At 40.9% G+C, this 21233-nt stretch overlaps 2 protein-coding genes across 2 annotated transcripts in view; both read right to left on the reverse strand.

Annotated features, from left to right (window-relative positions):
• Window positions 1–5149: 5149 nt before the first annotated feature.
• Window positions 5150–8543, reverse strand: LOC139479297 (beta-1,4-galactosyltransferase galt-1-like). The gene is made up of 2 exons (XM_071262157.1): window positions 8425–8543; window positions 5150–6050 (listed from the first exon to the last, which is right to left on the reverse strand). The coding sequence occupies exons 1-2, from the start codon at window positions 8541–8543 to the stop codon at window positions 5150–5152; spliced, it is 1020 nt and encodes a 339-aa protein (XP_071118258.1).
• Window positions 8544–8601: 58 nt separating this feature from the next.
• Window positions 8602–21233, reverse strand: part of LOC139479298 (beta-1,4-galactosyltransferase galt-1-like) — a 33954-nt gene continuing 21322 nt past the window's right edge. The window contains exon 3 of the mRNA XM_071262158.1: window positions 8602–8727. Coding sequence (XP_071118259.1) covers window positions 8602–8727 — 126 coding nt within the window. The remainder of the gene's footprint in view (window positions 8728–21233) is intronic.

Consider the following 21233-nt stretch of genomic DNA (forward strand, 5'->3'; position numbering starts at 1 on the left):
GACAGTATTATGCTAATGTAATGAAAGAATTGCGAAAATCTATTCGCCAGAAACGCCGTGGGATTTGACACGCGGTATTCTACTTTTGCATGACAACGCTCCGGTTCACAAGTCGAGAATTGCACAGGCCGTCATATGTGAATGTGGATTCGAACAGTTAAATCACCCACCCTATTGCCAAGACCTAGCCCAGACTATTTCCTGTTCCGGCAAATGAAATCTGCCCTACGTGGAAGAGGCTTCCAGGATGACGAGGACATAAAGGCTGCCACAGAGGCGTGGTTAGAGGGCCAATCTGTGGATTTCTATAAAAGTGGTATTAAAAGCTTGAAGGACAATGGAATACGTGTATTGAGATGAGTGGAGATCATATCGATAAATAAAAGTGCAAAAGATACTCTGCGACTTGGTCTTATACTGAAGTTGCAAAACTTATTGAACGCCCCTCGTAACTGTGGCCAGCAGCACGGAGTTGTGTGCAGGTCAGTGGCCCCTAATTCATTGCCTAAAAGTCGTGCCGGGCCGGGCCGGGCCGGGCCAAGACGGGCCAAAGTGTTACTGGCTAATTACTTCATTATCGGCGATCATACCTACATATAATTGATGCAACATACAAACATGACATTAATGAACAATCACCAAACAAAAAAGTGCACCATAAATAAGTAATTCGGAGTAAATCGCTTGAAAACCAGAAAGTGGAGCTGTGTGTAAGCGTCACTGATCTTGGTAACATGTAAAAGAGCAATCGTTAAACGAAATAAGATTCGAAACGTATCAAATACTTCTAGCTATCGTGATACAAATTTCCATCTGTCGGCATAGCGTTTATATTTATAGGAACGTACTATATCTAAGTAAATACCACTTTATAATGTCACTGATCGTCGCATTTAAAGCAGACATGTTGGTTAAAGTAGACCTCTTCTCCCTATACTCTCAACAATCACACAAGTGTTCGGTCCGACTTGGCCCGGGCTGTCAAAATCAACTTTAAACATTTTTAGTTTAGTTTCTGGGTCCCAGTGGTGAATCCATGTTTCATCACCTGTCACAAGACGAGAAAGAAATCCGGCTTCATCAGCAGTATAGAAATCCAGGAGGTCTCGACAACTTTCAGTTCTCTGATGGCGATCTTGAGCTCTGAGGTTTCTAGGTACCCATCTTGCAGATACCTTGGACATACCAAGATGAATAATGGTTACAACAGTTCCGTCGGTCAGACAAAAGTCTTCTTTCTATAGCAGCAATGGTTTCCGGTTGGTTGGCATCTGAAGGCCTGCCTGACCTTGGATCATCTTCTATGGATTCCCTACCCTTTTTAAACTGTAGAGACCAAGGGCAAACTGTGAAAAGACAGGAGCATCCTTACCCATCACTTTACACATGCGATCATGGATTTCTTTTGCTTTGCATCCCTCCTTGGTAAGGAACTTTATTACAGCGTTTGAGAGAATCCATGATTGTGACCCCCCTTAGGTGAATGAAGCCATCTCATCTAACTTATTGTTGCGGAACTTGTTATGACACGTGTCAACCTGATGTTAGGACTAGTGTCACACCTGCCACAAGTTGACATTGTTTGTGTAAACACAATGCCCAAGTTGCAAAACTTATTGAACGCCCATAGTATAATAGCCCAGCTGCTGTTATAATTTGTACTGAGCAGCACTGTGATATATATATATATTGTAGTGGCCCGGACCCGAACTTCTGATAAACCTCGAAGTCTGGATGTAACGGAGAGTCAAAACACTTCTTTTCAATGAATAATTAGTTTTTATTCATGTGGGTATAACAATGCCTTATATGGACAACACAATTCTTCCAAATAAGTAGATCCCTCTCAGCTTTAAGGTTTATTTGTAAGGACCAGTGTCAGGGCAAAATAATTATTGCCTGTAACTATAATGGTATTTTACTGCTATAAATATATATAGATGACTTCTTCATCTGAATAACTTTACAGTTACTAAGAAAGCAATTTGTGTCTGTGTTCAAAAATGCAGTCTATTTATAGAAATGATTACATGAGGACAAGGGGAACTTTTGGGCTGAATTATCTGCCCTTTGATTGAAACTGACCTTTAGACTGCCAAAGTCAGAATGACCCAGAATGGATCTCATCGTATTTATAGGTGTGAGAAAATGGTCACATGTCTGTTATTGGCCAATCAAATTACGAGAAATTACGTCTCTTTACGTCCTTATTCCTTTGAGGGATCTACTTTCACAATGTAAAATCACTGAAATAAAGAGGAAGGCAAACCATCTCAGGAGGTAATTTGGTATAAAAATGAGTATTTATACCAATCAATGAATTCTGTCTAATTGATTCACTAATTGCCTTCCAATATCACAAGATAAACAATTACGTCCTGCTACGTCGAAGCTACGTCCTTGCTGCCTGCCGAAAGGACGTAATAACAACAAGCAACATCGACTGGGAATTATGATGGACAATTCAAAGAGGAAGATTACAAATGTCAGGAGGCAATTGGAATTTATCTGATGCATAAGACGTTTAATAACACAAATTGGCCAGTGGTATGCTTTGACAGAAGCACTGGATGTCACATTTATGAGAAACATGTTCATAAACAGTGACGCTAAATACTGCGTATGAATACATCAGCGAAGATTACATAGTTCCTGATGTCAGAATTAACAGTAACTTTAATACACGTCTTGACATATCATCAAATACGATTCTGGGTTCCTCTGGACATAGTTCATTAGATTAAATAAACTTTATAATGCAAAATGCTAAGCATTAGCCAAATTCAGTTACTTCATCGCGACCTAGGCTAGCTGTCACAAAGTTAAAATGGCGGGCGTCGGCGAAACACGTAGCTGAGCCCTGGTCACAAATTCACACGATTATGGATAAATATCAAGCTGCCAAGTGATTGTGATCTGTTTGTTGAAGAACAAAGGTATGATTAATCTGTATCTGATGGTTAATTTGCGTAACTGTGTGCTAAGAACGATGAATTCTTCAAAAGTTACGGTCAATGCAAAACTCTTGAAACAAGTAAACAAGATCGTTTTGACAGGCACGTTGTTGACATCGATGCTTATGAGGTACTGGCACATCCTAAACAATATACGTAACATGATGGCATGGACATATGATTATTTTTACGAGATTTTAACAGTGTGCCATGAAGCTCTACAAAAGCATGCTATGATCCTCTGATAGATTTCTTACCAAAACGGGATTCAAAACATTGAATTACGTGAAAACGAGGTTGGCAAAAATATACTGATATATACCTGCAAAACTTATTACAGTTTACAGGATAATTATGATATAATTCGTGCACTGTCATACAACCATCAAAAATACAGCAGGGAAAAATTGGAAATATTTCCAATTTTTACAAGCTGTCATAACTTTCATATTTTATAATAAAGACACATTAATATTTATATATTCTTCGTGATGGCCATCACAATATATATATATATATATACTCTTCAAAAAAGAAAGAAACTTGACATAGATGTAAAACCACTTTTTGCCAAATATCTAAAATAATTACATTTAATGAGAACCAAATAAGTCAAACAGAAAGATGATGTGTCTATAATTCGCGAAAACACATACAAAGCACATAAACGTAGCGTTTGGGGATCAATTTTACAGCTTCATCCAAACGCAACCGCCTGTAAAAAACGTGCAGCACAGGATCCTGCATTTAGGCATGCAGGCCCCCTGCTGAATTGGTATAAAAATCCACATCAACGGCTGTTCATACAGTCCTTATAACGGCAGTAGAGGCGGTGACAGATTGCCAAGACTGAATGCAGCTCAACGAAACAACGCCATTGGGAGATTACAAGCTGGAGCAACTCAGCAAGAAGTGGCCAGGCACTTTAGCGTATCCAGACAGACAATCTCCGCACTGTGGACTCGATACAACAACACCAACAGAGTTGACGACAGACCAAGGGTGACAACCCAAGCACAAGATCGATACATCCGGCTGCGACACCACCGAGACCGCACTACCACAGCCAAGTCTACAACCACACAGATCCATGGGGTACGCAGAATATCAGATCATACGGTACGCAACAGACTTAGGGAGGCTGGACTTTTTTCACGAAGACCTGTTCGACGTCATGTATTGACCCAACGTCATCTGGCGGACCGTCTGCTTTGGTGCCAACAGAGGGTTAGATGGGCACGTGCAAGGTGGAGAAATGTACTGTTTACTGACGAGTTCCGTTTCCTAATCACACGTGCTGATGGGAGCGCACGTGTCTACAAACGTCGGTGTGAACGTTACGCCCCCAACTGTGTGCAGTAGGTTGTCCCATTTGGCGGCGGGAGTGTCATGGTATGGGCCGGAATTCATCACGGTGGTAGGACGCCTCTCGTGCATGTGGCAGGTGCATTGACTGGTGTGCGTTACAGAGACTTGATCCTACAACCTTACGTCAACGTTCGTGGCGGACAGTTCCAGCAGGACAACGCTCGACCGCATATTGCACGTGTTTGTCAGGATTTCTTACACCACAACAACATCCAGACATTACCTTTGCCAGCCCGGTCACCAGATTTGTCCCCGATTGAGCATCTGTGGGAACAGTTGGATCGACGCATTCGCAGAAGGAATCCACCGCCCCAAACACTTCCGACGCTTCTTGATGCACTTCAGCATGAATGGCAACACATTCAACAGCGTGTTATTGACAACTTGATTGATCTATGGGTCGTCGGTGTCAAGTTGTGATTGATGCACGTGGTGGGTACAACCGATACTGACATTTTCTGTACCTCTGTGACATTAACTGTATCGTGTACGTGTGTGTGTCTAGGTGACACGATTAATGTTTTGAACAGTGTGTTCATTGATCTTCAAACAGTGTTTTAATTATGGTTTCTGTGTCCTATTTTGAAACAATCGCTTTATATTACATTTTGAAAGTCAGTGTCAAGTTTCTTTTTTTGAAGAGTATATATACATATAACCTAACTCTGGGAATATATAAGACATACTTCTTGCCCCTTCGTCAGGTATTCGTATCCCTGAAACGTCGTTACAAAGAAAAATGAGATCTGTTATCCTTTAAGAGGTGTAAGAGTGGTAACATTCTGATTAAATAGTCCACAAATGTGCAAGGAACGGATGTGTTCAGATTAATGGTGATCTGTAACAACCCTTGTGTTATTAACTCCTGCCAATGAGAGAGTTTTATTAACATTCTTCATGAGATGATCGCCATATTTTCGGATAATGTCGTCCTTAACCTTTTCCGAAGCCTCCCACTCTCTGTAATGGTGTAAAAACGCAACGTTAGTATCAACGGTGACTTCTTTGAATCCTTTAACAGATTTCCAAAGAAAATGAATCCCTGATATTTCAACTCGGTCAGGAAGAACCATCATCTTGCTTCTTTGTCTGGTGGGAAGAAAGACCCTGTCTCGCCACACGTACAACATACTTTTTAGATGCAGTCTTTGGGATTCTGCTTTTCTCGTGTATCCCTTCACATCGACACCATACTTGAGGTTAAAGAAGGCATTCCGAAAGAGATATGCACTGGCGTTAGTCTGTTTACGGTCATGTACGTCTTTCATCAGCTCATGCCAGTTCTTATGTTTGTGTGGTACAATAAATTCGTCTATATCCTTCATGATGAGAAATTTGCTTTTCATTTTATTAGCCATAAGGCAATCTTGTACTGAAGCTAACTGTCCGTGATAGTGGATGTCATGAACTGGAATCTTCCACGGTAAAACGTCCACAATTCCGTTTTTCCTGTAGTGTTCTAAGACCTTGTTTACCAGGGGGGAAATAGACTCGTTGTAAAATATGAAACGGTCTGCCCCAAGTAGCATATCCATCTCCACCATTTCAATAATGCTCGTTGGGTTTCTGAAAGCACCAAACAAAGGTGGAACACATACTGTGAAGTTGAATCTCAGGGAAGAAGGGTACGTTATGCCAAGAGAAGCTGTGGAGTTTCCCACAGTTATAGTCACTGTTGTTAGCTTCGGGTGTTCAGTGAAGGGACACCTGATGACCATAGCGCCGTATCTGAAAAAGAAAACAGAAAATACTTTAAGGAAAACGTATTTGGTCGTATGTGTGCGCGTGTGTTCTTGCAAATCTGGTCTGTTGTGTGTAATAGTCTTGCAAGGACGCACTATAATTACATGTATCCCTAAGGAAGAGAATTTTATGGACGGCAACTTCTTTATTATGAGTAACACAGTAATACAGTTACAGTTATTGAGTATACAGTTACTCCTTCATCAGGTTGAGGCCCAGAAATTTATTAACTGTTCTCGGCCTAAATCCAGGGGGATTTCGCCTGTTAGGGCATGCAGTGAGGTAAGCTAGGTGCCCTATTGTGTGCGAGTGATTATCTTAAGTGCTTGGTATTGGATTGAGTTTAGTTTATTGTGTTGTGTTTAAGGTATTGTATATTGGGCATCCATGGTCTATTTTTTATCTAATTAATGATGTGTATAATGATAGTAGGGTCTCCTTGGAGGCCCCCTAGTTGGAACCTGTCAGGCAGCGTAGAGTATTTAGGTCTTTAGTGCATCTATTAATTAGGTTTTTAATAAGAGCACCTGGTTTTTATGTTCATCAAAGATTAGTCCTAGAAATTTGGTCTTTATAGAATTATTGTTTAGTTATAGTTAAGGGTGTTTAAGCGCATATGTTGTGTTTGAAAACTATCCCTGTTTTTTTCGGTATCTAGTGAGAAGCCCCATTTATTTGCCCATATTTCAATTTTGTTTAATGCCTCCTGTAATAACTTTTGTGCCATATTTATGCTTCTTGTGCGGATCCAGATTGTCATCTGCATATTTACACGTTTGAACTTTATTTGACATTTCCTCGAATAGGTTGTTTATCATAATATTCAGATGTGTTGACTCCATGATTGTACATAAATTTGAGGTTAGGGAGATTGGTCTGTAAGAATTTGCTTCGTCTGCCAGTTTGTTCGGCTTTGGTATTGGGATGATCAATGCCTCTTTCCGCGAAGTCGGAACCTGACCGTGTTGGTAGATGAGATTGTACAGTTTATTAAGTGATTCCAGAATATTTGTGGGTGGGTAGTTTTTCAATTAACTGGTATGAGGTTAGGTCTCTAGAGGGCTGTTTTCGATTGTTTAGTACATGGAGTAGTTCCTCTACTGCGTCTGGTTGATTTATTTCTAGGTTATCTTCTTCAGGTAATTTGGCGAATTTATTTTCATTTTTTAATTGTTTTTTTTAATTCCTGAGAAATTACTATTGCTGCTAATGGCTGAGAAGTGGTTTGCTACGTTATTTGCTTTTTGTTTAGGGTTTGTTGAGTTTTTTATGTTTCATGTTTTTGTGGTTCGTTTAATGGGTTTGGATGTTTATGTTTCCTATCATTTTATGTATTAGAACGTGGTCGCTGCCGACTGGATCCTCCTGCACTTCCTAAAAAGTGACTTTGGGCGAGATCAGGAGTACATATGGTTAGATTAATAGCTGACATATTTCGATTAATTTAATCTAATCTGGTTGCTTGTTATTTATTATTATTATTTATTATATTCGATCTAGTCGGCGATGAGTTTGCCGTGTTGGTCTGTTTTATCTATTAACACCCCAGGAGGGGTGGTGGGCGTTGTCGCCCCAAAAGAAGGTAGATTTTTAGCCTACTTGATTCAAGGTTTTTTTGGCCTATTTGATTCAAGGTTTCTCTGTCTTTAGGTTTAATTTGTTTCAATACCCAGTGGTATATGTTTACAATGTTTATTTTGATGAGTTATTTGTATACAATTAGCTTCTAGATTTGTTTTTTTAATTGGTATTTCCTGATAGTTTATGTTCTACCTGACGTATATGATCAGGCCCCCGCCTGCTCTACCTGGTCGAGATTTGAAACTGTCGAGTTATAAATAGGAAGGGTGATCTTTGATTTTAGGGAGACTACAAACAAATGTCAACGCATGCCTTATCAGTAACATTTAAATGCCTTCGGTTGTCTAACCAGGGGATTAATCCCTGACAGGTATTGGAACAGGGTGACAGGTGGTTTAGAGTATCCAAACAGGGTGTTAGTTATAAAAAAACTAATTACAGACATTAATTTTCTTTCAATTATTCACAATGTCAAGGTCAAAGGTCGTTTCACACACTAACAGTGTCATCTACCCGCGGCAAAGGGGTTAACTGACTTTATGAGAAAGTCCAGTTTCTCATAAAGTCAGTTAACACCTTTGCCGTGGGAAAATGTAACAGTGTATACGATGTTATTTTTGTAGAATTAACAAAACTAGCAACACTTCTTGCCCTACCCGTATAGCTGCTAAGCACCACACCATAACAGTAGATAGACTGTGCAATTAAGTCTACATATCAGCCAATGAAATCAATTTTCACAATGAGTGGTGCTGTCCCCGCGATCGCGGCTCCTCACACGACACTACCAGCGTCAGGGGGACATCCCTCGCAGATACAGTCACAGGGCTGTGACCATATACCGGCATATGGTCTCTGAACAGGTTCATTCCTCAGCCTCGAGTCCAATCCCCACATTTGTCACCCCTCTGGCTACCATGGAGTAGGGAAAGGTTCCACGGCCATCAACCAAGGGTCAGCTTGGACCATAGGGTCCACCTACGCGGCCAGGCTGCGCAACTACCTTGAGCCGCAGAGAAACAGCCTTGGCCTTGGCGGGGGAGTCACGTGGTCCGCCAAGGCTGGACTCAAATGGGAAAAACTGAAGGGCCGTTCTGACCAACTCATAACGGGCCCATCAGGTAGGAAATCCAAGCGTATCAAATATGCAACGAACATTACAGATACGCTACAAAAATAAAACTTGTGTGTATCATCAAAATATTGTGAAGTAACCCTGCGTTTTTGATTAGCAAATCAGCAACTTATTTTGAAATTATAAACGGGCATTCCATCAACCTTGCCAAACTCCACAGTTACATCATGATTATTTGCCATCACACTTTCTCGTGGAAGTATCGTGGTATTTTTAGGTACTATAAAGCTCTCGAACCCACACGACACCAGTTTGCAGGGACTAGATAAGTGTTTTTAAATAATTCACTTAAATACCCACATGTGTAAAAACTAGCGGGTAACAGAAATTTGAATACCCAGATAGAATTACTGATACCCAATGATTTTAAAATGCATGGGTAAAATACCCACAACACCAAAAGCTTATCTGGAGCTCTGAGCCATTCTTTGGATTGCCCACGGAGGACGCCCGTATGTGATTGGTACGATTTAAGGCTTGGTTTGGCTTGCAGAAATTTAGAGACAATCAGATTGGACCGGTGTCACGAAATATATTCGACTCCAGAATAAAATCTCCCCCCGGCGAATTTATACCTGTACAGTTCCGCCCCTCTCGAAATAAACTCTCCCCCACCCTACGAAATAAAATCTCCCCCCCAGAATATTTCCTCCCCCGGTCATTTTATAAATACTTGCCATGCAGTTCAATAGTTGATGTTATTTTGGGTTAGGTAATGTTGTAATCTATTTTTAGCCATTGATTCCATTACTTTGCATAAGTTTGAAGTTAGGGATATTGGTCTATATGAGTTAGCTTGATTAGCTGGTTTATTAGGTTTAGGGATTGGTATAACTAGGGCCTGTTTCCAGGGAGTAGGAACCTGTCCGTTTAGGTAGATGAGATTGTATAGTTTGAGTAGTGCCTGGAGTAGTTTTAGCGGGAGATTTTTAATTATTTGGTAAGAAGTTAGGTCAAATCCTGGGGCTGTGCCCTTTTTCCTGTTTTGGATTACGTAGAGGAGCTCCTCCATTGTGAAGGGTTGGTTTATTTCTAGATTGTTATTGTTTGTTTCTTTTGTGGGTTTGTTTTTTGTTTTAAGTTTATCTTGGAATTTTTGGCTGAAGTTGGTGTTACTGATAACGGCTGAAAAGTGGTTGGCGAGATTGTCCACTTCCAGAAAACATCCTGTGTTGGTTTAACATGAATTAGTAAAGGTTAATTAGGGATGTCCAACACGTTAATTAATGTCAAAACACTGTCATTTCCTGCCCAGGATATCAGACCCCTACACGCTATGGTCGGTGAGAAACATTCTCATCAAAGAAAACACACAGTCAAGACTGTAGATTCCCGTCGTCTAGCTACAAATCCTGTGATGTATTAAAGGTTGAAGAATTTTGAACTGAACTGTCCGAAAGTTTATATCTAAAATTTTGGAATTGGATACAGTGATAAAGTCTTATATCAATATGTAGACTCAAAAATATTGGTTTTATGTTTTAACGGAGATATGATGTTTTCTTATGAAATATCGCGTATTAGTGTAATTTGCATGCTTTACCATTCACTGTACCGTTCTAAACCATGTGAATGTTGTAATATCAGTCAATCGGGTGGGAAAACAGCCCAATCCTCGCTCTATAAAGGGGTATGTCAATCATTTTGCAAGTTTAAATGACCCCTGATACTTTATGAATACTTTATGACAGTTTATGGAGTCAAAATCAATGCTGATTATTCATAAACTTAATGCTTCGTACTATATGCCTGTGGCCTCTTCAGTGCTGAATAAAGATTGAAAATACATCAGTCAATCAAAGATGAAGGTAACTTTATACATCAGAGTTCTTGAGAATTAGTTCATGTTTTGTTCTTAGACTTACATTTCAACCATCGATTATGTTCACATGTAGACTCAAACTGGTATATTAAAAAATGTATACAGACAACAAAAACTGTATTAGAAACAACAAACTCTGTCAACTTTTAAGCATAGCTTTTGTATAGCATTTCAAAAGCCTGGTTTGTTTGCATTAAAATCAAAACAAAGGAATCTGTAATTAAAATGTGTAAGGTGAAAAAGCTTTTACATAAAAGAGCAAAATACATGGGGGAGAGTAAATATATAATTCTATATAACTTTTCTTGAATGGAGCACATTTGAAAAAAAAGATAATCCAAGCATATTCGATATTACCGTGTTTAAAGAATTTATATCAGTCATATATTTCTAACTTAGATCACCCGTATGTAACCCAGGTAAAGCATGCATAACGGGGAACATTGTAATGTTGGTACAGTTTATCGTGTCTTCGTGCTTTAGCATTACACATTTTCATATTCCTCTAGGTTTTAATGTTTATTTGTATATGTATTTTTTATTTATTTTTTTCTCTACTTTATTTTTTCTGGGTGATATATTTATGTAAATATACATTTAGTTACTTGTGTGTGTGTGGTTGTTTGTTTTTATTTGTTGATTTTTATTTTTATTGATTTTGCGGGGTTTTGTTTTTTTTCGGGTGTGGGAGGGGTGGGGTGGGGGGGAGGGCACTTTTCCTTTCGTTTTTCATAATCATATTTTTTTTTAAGTTGTATATAACGTATGAATCCCTTCTCAGATTCACCGCCAGCCCGATTGTAACAATTACATGATCACTTTGCTTTGTCGATGCCGGTTGATGTTGTTCAATACAGGATGATAGTGGTTGTTTTTGAATCTATTCTACATGCTAATCATTTCGGGAAGATGATACACATTTCTCTATATTTTGGGTTACTTTGCTTATATAATTTCCGATTATCATTTCAATTCAATTCAAGATATCTTAAAAACAATTCAAGATATCTGTAATTCCGTAATAAATGTGAAAACGGCTTGCCATAGGATAGCACGGAATATTCACCCTTCCCCCTTGTCCACGGAAGATATCCAAAGACACTTTTGGACATTGCCGTTCCTTCCCTGGATATTCCTAAGTCTGCCTCTTCCTATGTAGTTTCGTTATTAGAAGGTGTAGAACTGGCCAGGAAATTGACTATACGAACACATACAGACAGGAAGGAAGCTATGGTTTAGCAGTCGGCGCTAAAAGCAAAGAATCCAATGTTTTCAGTCGGAGACACAGTATTCCTCTACCGGCCCGTCATAGTTTCAGGTCAGACTCGGAAACCTCTGCGACCCTGGACAAGGCCGTACTACATGGTAGAAAAAATGTCAGAAATCCATGTAAGACTTCGTTGGAAGCGGGATGATATGCTTGTACACAACAGAGTACACATTAAAAGATTGAAACACGGATATCTCCGTCGGGACCAGCCTGATGACAATACACCTGTTCCTGATGAAGAACATTACTGGACGCAGATGAAGTAGAGGACTTGCTATATAATGATAACTCTACTGAGAAACCTGTGCCCAGTTACACTCAACCAAATGACAAGAGAGACAAATCTGATAACGTTGCTAACACTCAAGACTCTGAAGTTGAGAAAATTCTCAAAAAGAAATACAAGAACAATGAGTGGTTGTATTGTGTGAAATGGTTAGTATACGAATCTAGGGACAATACCTGGGTTCCATTTTCAGACCTGTCCGAAAGATGTGAGCAATATGTAGATGACAATCATAACAAAATTCCTACAGATAAGAAAAGAGCAAGGAGGCAGTGAAATTCTGTGACATTCTCTCGGAGGACATTCTGCCCGTTCTGACTGGCCTTTTGTGACTGTATTCTCTGTGTATCAAGATACTGATACTATAACAAATTGTGACTCATGCACGTTTGGATATTGTTCTTTTGTCGTTATTAAAATGTTTAAAAAATGTTTGCATGATGTTTAGAATCAGATATTAACAATATTCATTGTCTAGTTTGTTTGAGACACAAATTCATGGTCTTTCTATTAGTGATGTTTTCATTTAGTAGATAAATAGTATTCATCACAAGTCTAATTTGGATTAGGGGACGTCCTGATCCTGCTATTACCAACAACATATTTCACTGATGGTTGCCAAATATAATGATATCAATGTTACAATGTTGTTAAGAAATGTGTACTGGAGACCGGATTCCCTCCTTAGCCGTGATAGCAATGTTTGTTTATTACACCGTACAGGAATATTCAGTAAAACGTAGCCTTGACATGTTGGTTACTATATTTCTTTTTCTTCACATGTAGTAGTATTTTATTTTTTTCATACCCTTTGTGCTTAGTTGTCAGTATTTTCAAGGATTGATATAATGCCGAGGTACTTAAATGATATGATCATCACGTCAGTATGAGCATTGCAATCTAAAACTTCAACTGTATGCTCGTATTTCGCAGGGTTAACATCCATTTGTATCCATGTATACTCACACGCAAAAGAAAAGCAAGTGGTTTTAAGCAAATAGGTAACAAACACGGAACCATAAATTGATACGAGTTTTAGCATGTAGTGAAGCCTGATGGTATTATCAATATGTTTGGTTGCATTTTGGAAGCCCCGAGTAAAAACGCAACATAAAAAAAAAAATCGCCAAAACGCACCATTTCAATGAATATGTGGGTATCATGCACCCATTTCTCGCGAAATCGAAAATGCACGAACTGTCACGAACTGTAGTGGGTATAAAACTGTGGCCGATTCTTGGACCTACCACTCCTTGGTCAACAATGCCACGCCTAACTCAAATTCAGAGAAACCAAGCTATCGGACGTTTGGAAGCTGGAGAGTCTGTCCAAGATGTTGCCCGTCATTTCAACTTTAACATAACCGAAATTTACCGTCTCCTGCATCGATATACAATGCTACACAGACCACAGATGACCTTCCTCGGAGCGGTCGTCCTAGGGTCACCACACCTCGACAAGATCGGCAGATTACCCCTCAACACCAGCGACATCCGTTCCTAACTGCAAGTGAAAGTGCTCGACAGACCATAGGAACACATAATCGACACATTAGCCGGGACACTGTGATCCGACGTCTCCGTTCCAACAACCTCATATGTCGCCGACCAGCACGTCGTCCTGTTCTCCAATCACGGCATCGACAAGCACGACTTCAGTGGGCACAGGGTCATCGCAATTGGCGTCATCGTGAGTGAAATGTTGTGGAAAGGGATACATGGGGTGGACCTAGCGTCATGATGTGGGCAGGGATTGGACTTAATGCGAGACTTGGACCCATGTGCTTTCTGAATGTTGGTCAAGGTCGGGGACACGGCGTCACTGCTCAGTAGTATATCGACCAAGTGATCAGACCCCACGTTGTTCCATTTTTTGCACAACATCAACAGCACATTTTCCAGCATGACAACGCTCGTCCCCATGTTGCCAGAGCTACCATGGCCTTTCTGCAACAACACAACACCCGTGTTCTACCGTGGCCAGCCCTCAGCCCTGAATCCCATCGAACACTTGTGGGATGAGGTCTGCACAATGTGCGCCCAGTCCCTACAACTGCCGATGAACTACGCACAGCTGCTCTGGATGTGTGCAGGAGGATCCCTAGGGCCTTCACAAATCGTCTGATCCACTCAATGTACAGGAGATGTGTGGCAGTGATCAATGCTAATGGTGGTCACACCAGGTATTGACTGACATTTTGGGTATTGACCCGAAACTGTGTAAGCCCTTAACATTTAAAAAAAAACAATTATGTCATCTGCCTTTTAATCCATTAAACTGTCATCAGTCAAATTTTTGTCAATCTTGCCCTATTAGTATTTCTTGTCTTTACTGTTGAAAATATATAACATGTATTCTACATACTCGACTTGCGTTTCTTCTGCGTGTGAGTATATATTAAGTGGTAGAAACTTATGTTTGATCAAGGTTTCGTCACTGAACTATCTCTTATCTCAAATCGTGTCATAGTTTCCCTCCCTCACATTCATGCTACTGGAATTTGAAACTGGCCATAACAGGTACCAGCCGGCTGTTAACGGAGACTGGCATGGCTGCAGCCAATCTCTTTTCTAAATTGCCCCTTTACAGCATTAACAGTTATTGTTATATATTTGTATTCACTGAAGGAATCTTTGTATATGTTTCATGTTCATATTATACCATTTTGCCAAGCCATCATTTTATGTCATATTTGAGTGGTACGCATATTTTATTTAGCCAGAATAATTACGAGATGTAGAAGACAGGTCCCACAACGCAACAAAGGCTACAAGTGTCATAATGTGAAATGATGTGTTAGACAATGGTACAACAGACCGCTGTTACCCATGGATTACATCATATAAAATAGTCCAGATTTCCTAAACGACATGTACTCAACATCGCACAAGGGAAGTTGTTCAGAAGCTATAATTCTTTAACATTGCGTTGTGCAGAGTGCTGTTTCTTTAGCATGGGCTAAAAGGATGAAATAAATGTTATAATTGAAATATTCATATTTCATGCGATATCGAGCTGTGAAATCTTGAATAAGGACCAAGTCGTGCAGCCTCGGGCTTCCATGTATCGTCAAAACGTGAAGATATGCGGTAAAGGGCATATTTATATGCAAGTAAGGCACACTAAACATGTATAATAGCTAAAATGGATAGAATTATCATAAAAACGCCCGCATGTTATCAGAAATGAGCGGGCCACTGTAACTTGATAATGCCCTCATATTACTTGACGACGGGCCAGTATCACGCCCGTTGTTAGGTGACGTCATAGGATAGCGATAGGTGACGTAACGTTCAATAGTGACGTCATCTGGTTTGTTCTATGACGTTTCCATATTTGTAAAAGTGGGTTAGTGACATTCGTGTTGATTGCAGTAAATGTTTCAAAATCGACATTGTTGTTTCTTTTTATTTGATAACAAATTCCATCCATTTTAGCTATAATAACGGTAACGCTATTTTTCAGGGCATTATCATTTGCAGAAGCCCTCGGTCTTTTCAACTGGAAGACCTCGGGCTTCTGCAAATGATAATGCCCTGAAAAATAGCGTTACCCTTATATTGTAAAACGAGTGGGTGTGTGCATTCTGCAATCGGGTTGGTTCAAAAACGGTGTGTGATGGTGCGCGGTGATGACTTTATTAGCGTTACCCTGTGTTATTTTTCATATACGGTGACCTGACTTTTGATTTTACTAGAAATAAGTATGGTGACATTTTATGTGATTTTTTAGTTAAAAGCAATGTTAGTGTTTTAAACGACAGACATTGTACGCAATATGGTTAAACTTCTATTTCCCACACGTAGCTCAGCCGTGGTTGTCTATTGCATAACTCCCAATGAGTGAGTGAATATGGTTTTACGCCGCTTTTAGCAATATTCCAGGAATATCACGGCAGGCCGGGGACGCCACAAATGGGCTCACACATTGTACCCATGTCGGGAATCGAACCCGGGTCTTCAGCGTGACGAGCGAATGCTTTAACCACTAGGCTACCTGTCTCTCCCCCCCCCCCCCCCCCCAATGAAGAGCTGCAGTGTTATGAAGTTTAATGACGAGCGTGCAAGTGAGATTGTCAGAAAAGTTTGTGGTAGCTGTGGCTTGGTCCCTGATCATTCCAAGTTGTCATGGTATTCATGAGTTATACAATATTGATTATACATCAGGGTTCATCAACTCATCAACTCGTATTCTCCAGCAGCTCATGAGGACTCCTGAGACTCTGCAGGTTTTCAGAGAAAGTATCTGTAAAGTTGAGAGTGCCAGAAAATCCCAGGCGTCAGTAGACGGTACGTACAACGACCTCTGTCGTCGTGAGGGAAGAAATGAGTAAAAAGCTACGTCACAAAGAGGTAACCATGTCCTCAGCTCCTGATAATAAACGCAGAAGGGTGAAACAGGTCTGGTGGACGGATGAGTTAACAGGTAAATGGAATGATCTCTGACAGCGCGAAGGCAGGTGGTTGAAAAGCAAAGGACGGGATAAATCACAACTGAAAGCAATATACCAAGGGAAGAGAAAGTATTTTCATCGCAGTGAACAGCGTTCTAAACGCCAACATATAAGAGTTCAAACGGATATTATATATATTGCGTTGTGTGTATCAGTGTATGTACGTGGTGTGTATGTATCATTGTTTAGTGCGACAGTGGTTGTATGTGATCATTGTTTAGTGTTTCGCTGTATACTGAATGACGACGCTCTCGAAGGTTATATGTGTGACTCTAAGATGAATCTGTGAGTGAGTGAGTATGGTTTTACGCCGCTTTTAGCAATATTCCAGCAATATCAAGGCGGGGACACCAAAAATGGGCTTCACACATTGTACCTATGTCGGGAATCGAACCCGGGTCTTCGGCGTGACGAGCGAATGCTTTAACCACTAGGCTACCCGACCGCCCCTAAGTTGAATCAATTTATCTACTCTATCTGTATATTTGAAGGGCTGCATATTATACATTCACGATAATCAATTACTTTCCTTCCTAATTCAAACGGGCACATATACACATGCACAAAAGTTAAGCGCCACCCACCATATTTGTGAGCTGTTACTTTTGGCACTTAAAGATGACTATTATAACAAGATGTACGATTGTTATAAGCCGTGTATGTAAACCTCATGTGATGCAAAAGTTGTCCCAAAGCAAGTTTATCGTGTGTTCCAAAAGAATATGAGCAGAAAGGAATTTTACCGAAGACCAGAAATTGAAGGATTAGAAAACATTGAAAAACTTTTTTTTATCATGTAACTGTCATGATATCAGCAGACCATATCAGGTGTCACATAGACACCCTAGGGAGTGCAGAAACGTCAGTAACGTGTGTATGATCCACGGACATTGACCACAGCTTCAACCCTACGCCTCATACTCATTACAAGTCGTTGAATGCTTCTCCGAGTCAAACGGATCCATTCTTCATGAAGTGCGCCTTCAAGTCCAGCGAGATTTTGAACTTGGGGATAACGATGTCTGATTTTCCGGCCAAGAATGTCCCAAAATGCTCAATCGGATTAAGATCCGGACTACAGGCCGGCCAATGAAGAGTGACAGTAGCTTCTTGACGCAAATAAGCCCAAACTGCCCGAGATCTGTGTGGTCTAGCATTGTCGTCCATGTAAACAGGTCTTGTCTGAAGAGGATGGTTGTCAAAATGAAAGACTACCACTGGACGAAGAACGGCATCTTGGTATTGTTGGCCATTCAGGTTTCCACGAATTGTCACCAGCGGAGGTTTGCAGCCGAAGGAAACACAACCCCATATCATGACAGACCCCCCGCCACATGCTAAGGTCTTCTGGATGTTCCTTGGTGCAAAACGAGTGTTACGTTGCCTCCAAACACGTATTCGACCATCAACAGTTCGTAGCAGCATTCGGCACTCGTCAGACCAATGGATCCTTCTCCGGTTGGCAAAGTTCGACCGACTACGGGCACGACGCATGTGCCTCTCAGTCAGTTGAGGACGTTTTACTGGTCTTCTGGCGTTATAACCAGCTGTTCTGAGGCGACGCCTTACGGTCATCGTCGAGAGTCTCTGATGGGTAATCCACTACAGTCTTAAATCTGTTGAAGTGGCAAATGGATTTCGTCTGACTATCCTAAAAAAGACGTCCATCCTCTCTGTTAGAGGTCTTTCTTGGCCTTCCAAACCTATGCCTGTCATTGCCATCATTGGTTTGACCATGTTTGACAATCAAACGAGTGATAACGCTGTGATGACGACCCATTTGTCTTGCCATGGCCCTGCATGACATGCCAGCATTTTTCATGCCTATCATTAGCCATCTTTCAGCGTTCGTTAACTTTCTCCTCACCATGGCTGATTTTCAACCTCTATTGGAAGGGGAATCTCACACAGGAGCAAAATGCAACCACGTGTCTGAAACTTGAATTTCACAATTTATAGGGTAGGGGAACTGCAGCAACACGTAAAGCACGCTTTCCTTGTGGTATCTGGACAAATTTGTGTTCATGAAACTATGGAAGCCTAATTCAGTCACACATCATCATATTTCGTATTTCTGATTCCCACACGTGAAATCAAGAGAATATGAATATGGTGGTGCTTAACTTTTGTGCATGTGTATATTTGGTGTCAAATCTAAGTCTGCACAATGACCGACAAATTCCTACTTTGTACAATGCAAACAATACAACAATACGTCGTTTCATGGAGTAAAGAAAAGCCACACACAGCCTTGTATTATTCCATTGTGACGTCATTTCTAAGACTTAAGGATAAACTTGAATAGTGTTTTAGGTATTGAACAATAACCCAAAATATAGTACACTCTTAACAGACCGCAGAACGGTTTATGGTAAGCGTACATTGTATTATATTGTCATCACTACAATAACTAAAACACATAATTCAAATTAATCCTAATATGTTTAATTACAATCTTTCCAAAACATGAGATATTTTATACAAGGGAATGGATTCTTTTTCAAATAATATGCAGCTGACAACCGACAAAGATGACGTTACAAAATGCAGTATGATTGTTTTAAATCTTAACAAAATGAAAGTGTTTCAATTTTAACCATTCAGAGGCCTCCATTCCGTTGCCATGGTAAATAACGTTCTCAGAACCTACGGCATTGTGGTCGGCATTCCATAACACTTAAACATATTGATCGGAATAGGACAATATCTACATTTCAACCAATCAGAGGCCCCTGTCCCGTCATTACCCATTATTAAGATAGCAACGGAAATGAGGTTACCTTGTAGAATATCATAAGATGCATCTTTGTACTGCAATAAGTTTCAAAGAAATCGGTTAAAAGGCTCAGGAATCATAACCCCTTATATAAACCAGGTGGTTGTTGTAGAGAGAGACCCAAAACATAAGTAGTCATTTGCACAGTATTATTTCATAGTGATAACCCTGAATGTACAACAATATATGATTTGTAAGAGTTCATCCCAACTTTTCCAAATTTGACGCATCAGTAACAAAAATTATGTCCGATTTAATTCCCTATTTTGACCAAATGTTCCCATGTTTTTCCAGGTGAACAATTGACTTGCCTTTGCATGTGTTTGTGACGGGTGCCAACGGTGGGGCATGATACGCTCACCTTTTGACGAACACATGCTCATGATATAGTCGGAATTGTTCAATGGACTCTGTTGTATGCCCAAAATTTTATTGGATATGGAAAGGGTTTTGTCGCTTTATCTGTACACATTTTTACATTAAGGGTTATGCTTTTACCCATTGTAAACTTGTTTTTTACAATAAGGGCTAATACGCAACCCTCTGTGTCTTAATGTTTACATTATGGGTTGTAACAAAAGAGGAGAAATGAGGTCGGCTACAGCCAGGTTGTTCCCGATGTGTTATGAGCCTGGAGTGAGTGTTTTGGGCCTAGTTGAGGGAAGGGTTATGAGCCTGGAGTGAGTGTTATGAGCCTGGAGTGAGTGCTTTGGGCCCAGTAGAGGGGAGTGTTATGAGCCTGGAGTGAGTGTTATGGGCCTGGAGTGAGTGCTTTGGGCCTAGTTGAGGGGAATGTTATGAGCCTGGAGTGAATGTTTTGGGCCTAGTTAAGGGGAGCGTTATGAGCCTGAAGTGAGTGCTTTGGGCCCAGTAGATGGGAGTGTTATGAGCCTGGAGTGAGTGTTATGAGCCTGGAGTGAGTGCTTTGGGCCCAGTAGAGGGGAGTGTTATGAGCCTGGAGTGAGTGTTATGAGCCTGAAGTGAGTGCTTTGGGCCCAGTAGAGGGGAGTGTTATGAGCCTGGAGTGAGTGTTATGAGCCTGAAGTGAGTGCTTTGGGCCCAGTAGAGGGGAGAGTTATGAGCCTGGAGTGAGTGTTATGAGCCTGGTGTGAGTGCTTTGGGCCAAGTTGAGGGGAGAGTTATGAGCATGGAGTGAGTGTTATGAGCCTGGTGTGAGTGCTTTGGGCCAAGTTGAGGGGAGAGTTATGAGCATGGAGTGAGTGTTTGGGGCCTAGTTTAGGGGAGTGTTGTGAGCCTGGAGTGAGTGTTATGAGCCTGGAGTGAGTGTTTGGGGCCTAGTTGAGGGAAGGGTTATGAGCCTGGAGTGAGTGTTTGGGGCCTAGTTGAGGGGAACGTTATGAGCCTGGAGTGAGTGTAATGAGCCTGGAGTGAGTGTAATGAGCCTGGAGTGAGTGTTTTGGGCCTAGTTGAGGGGAGTGATCTGAGCCTGGAGTGAGTGTTTTGGGCCTAGTTTAGGGGAGTGTTGTGAGCCTGGAGTGAGTCTTATGAGCCTGGAGAGAGTGTTTGGGGCCTAGTTGAGGGAAGGGTTATGAGCCTGGAGTGAGTGTTTGGGGTCTAGTTGAGGGGAGTGTTATGAGCCTGGAGTGAGTGTTTGGGGCCTAGTTGAGGAGAGTGTTATGAGCCTGGTGTGAGTGCTTTGGCAAAGTTGAGGGGAGCGTTATGAGCCTGGAGTGAGTGTTTTGGGCCTAGTTGAGGAGAGTGGTATGAGCCTGGTGTGAGTGTTTTGGGCCTAGTTGAGGGGAGTGTTATGAGCCTGGAGTGAGTGTTTGGGCCTAGTTGAGGGGAGTGTTATGAGCCTGGTGTGAGTGCTTTGGCCAAGTTGAG

The sequence above is a fragment of the Haliotis cracherodii genome, unplaced genomic scaffold, assembly GCF_022045235.1.
Source record: "Haliotis cracherodii isolate W230 unplaced genomic scaffold, xgHalCrac1.p SCAF_4, whole genome shotgun sequence".
Taxonomy (NCBI): domain Eukaryota; kingdom Metazoa; phylum Mollusca; class Gastropoda; order Lepetellida; family Haliotidae; genus Haliotis; species Haliotis cracherodii.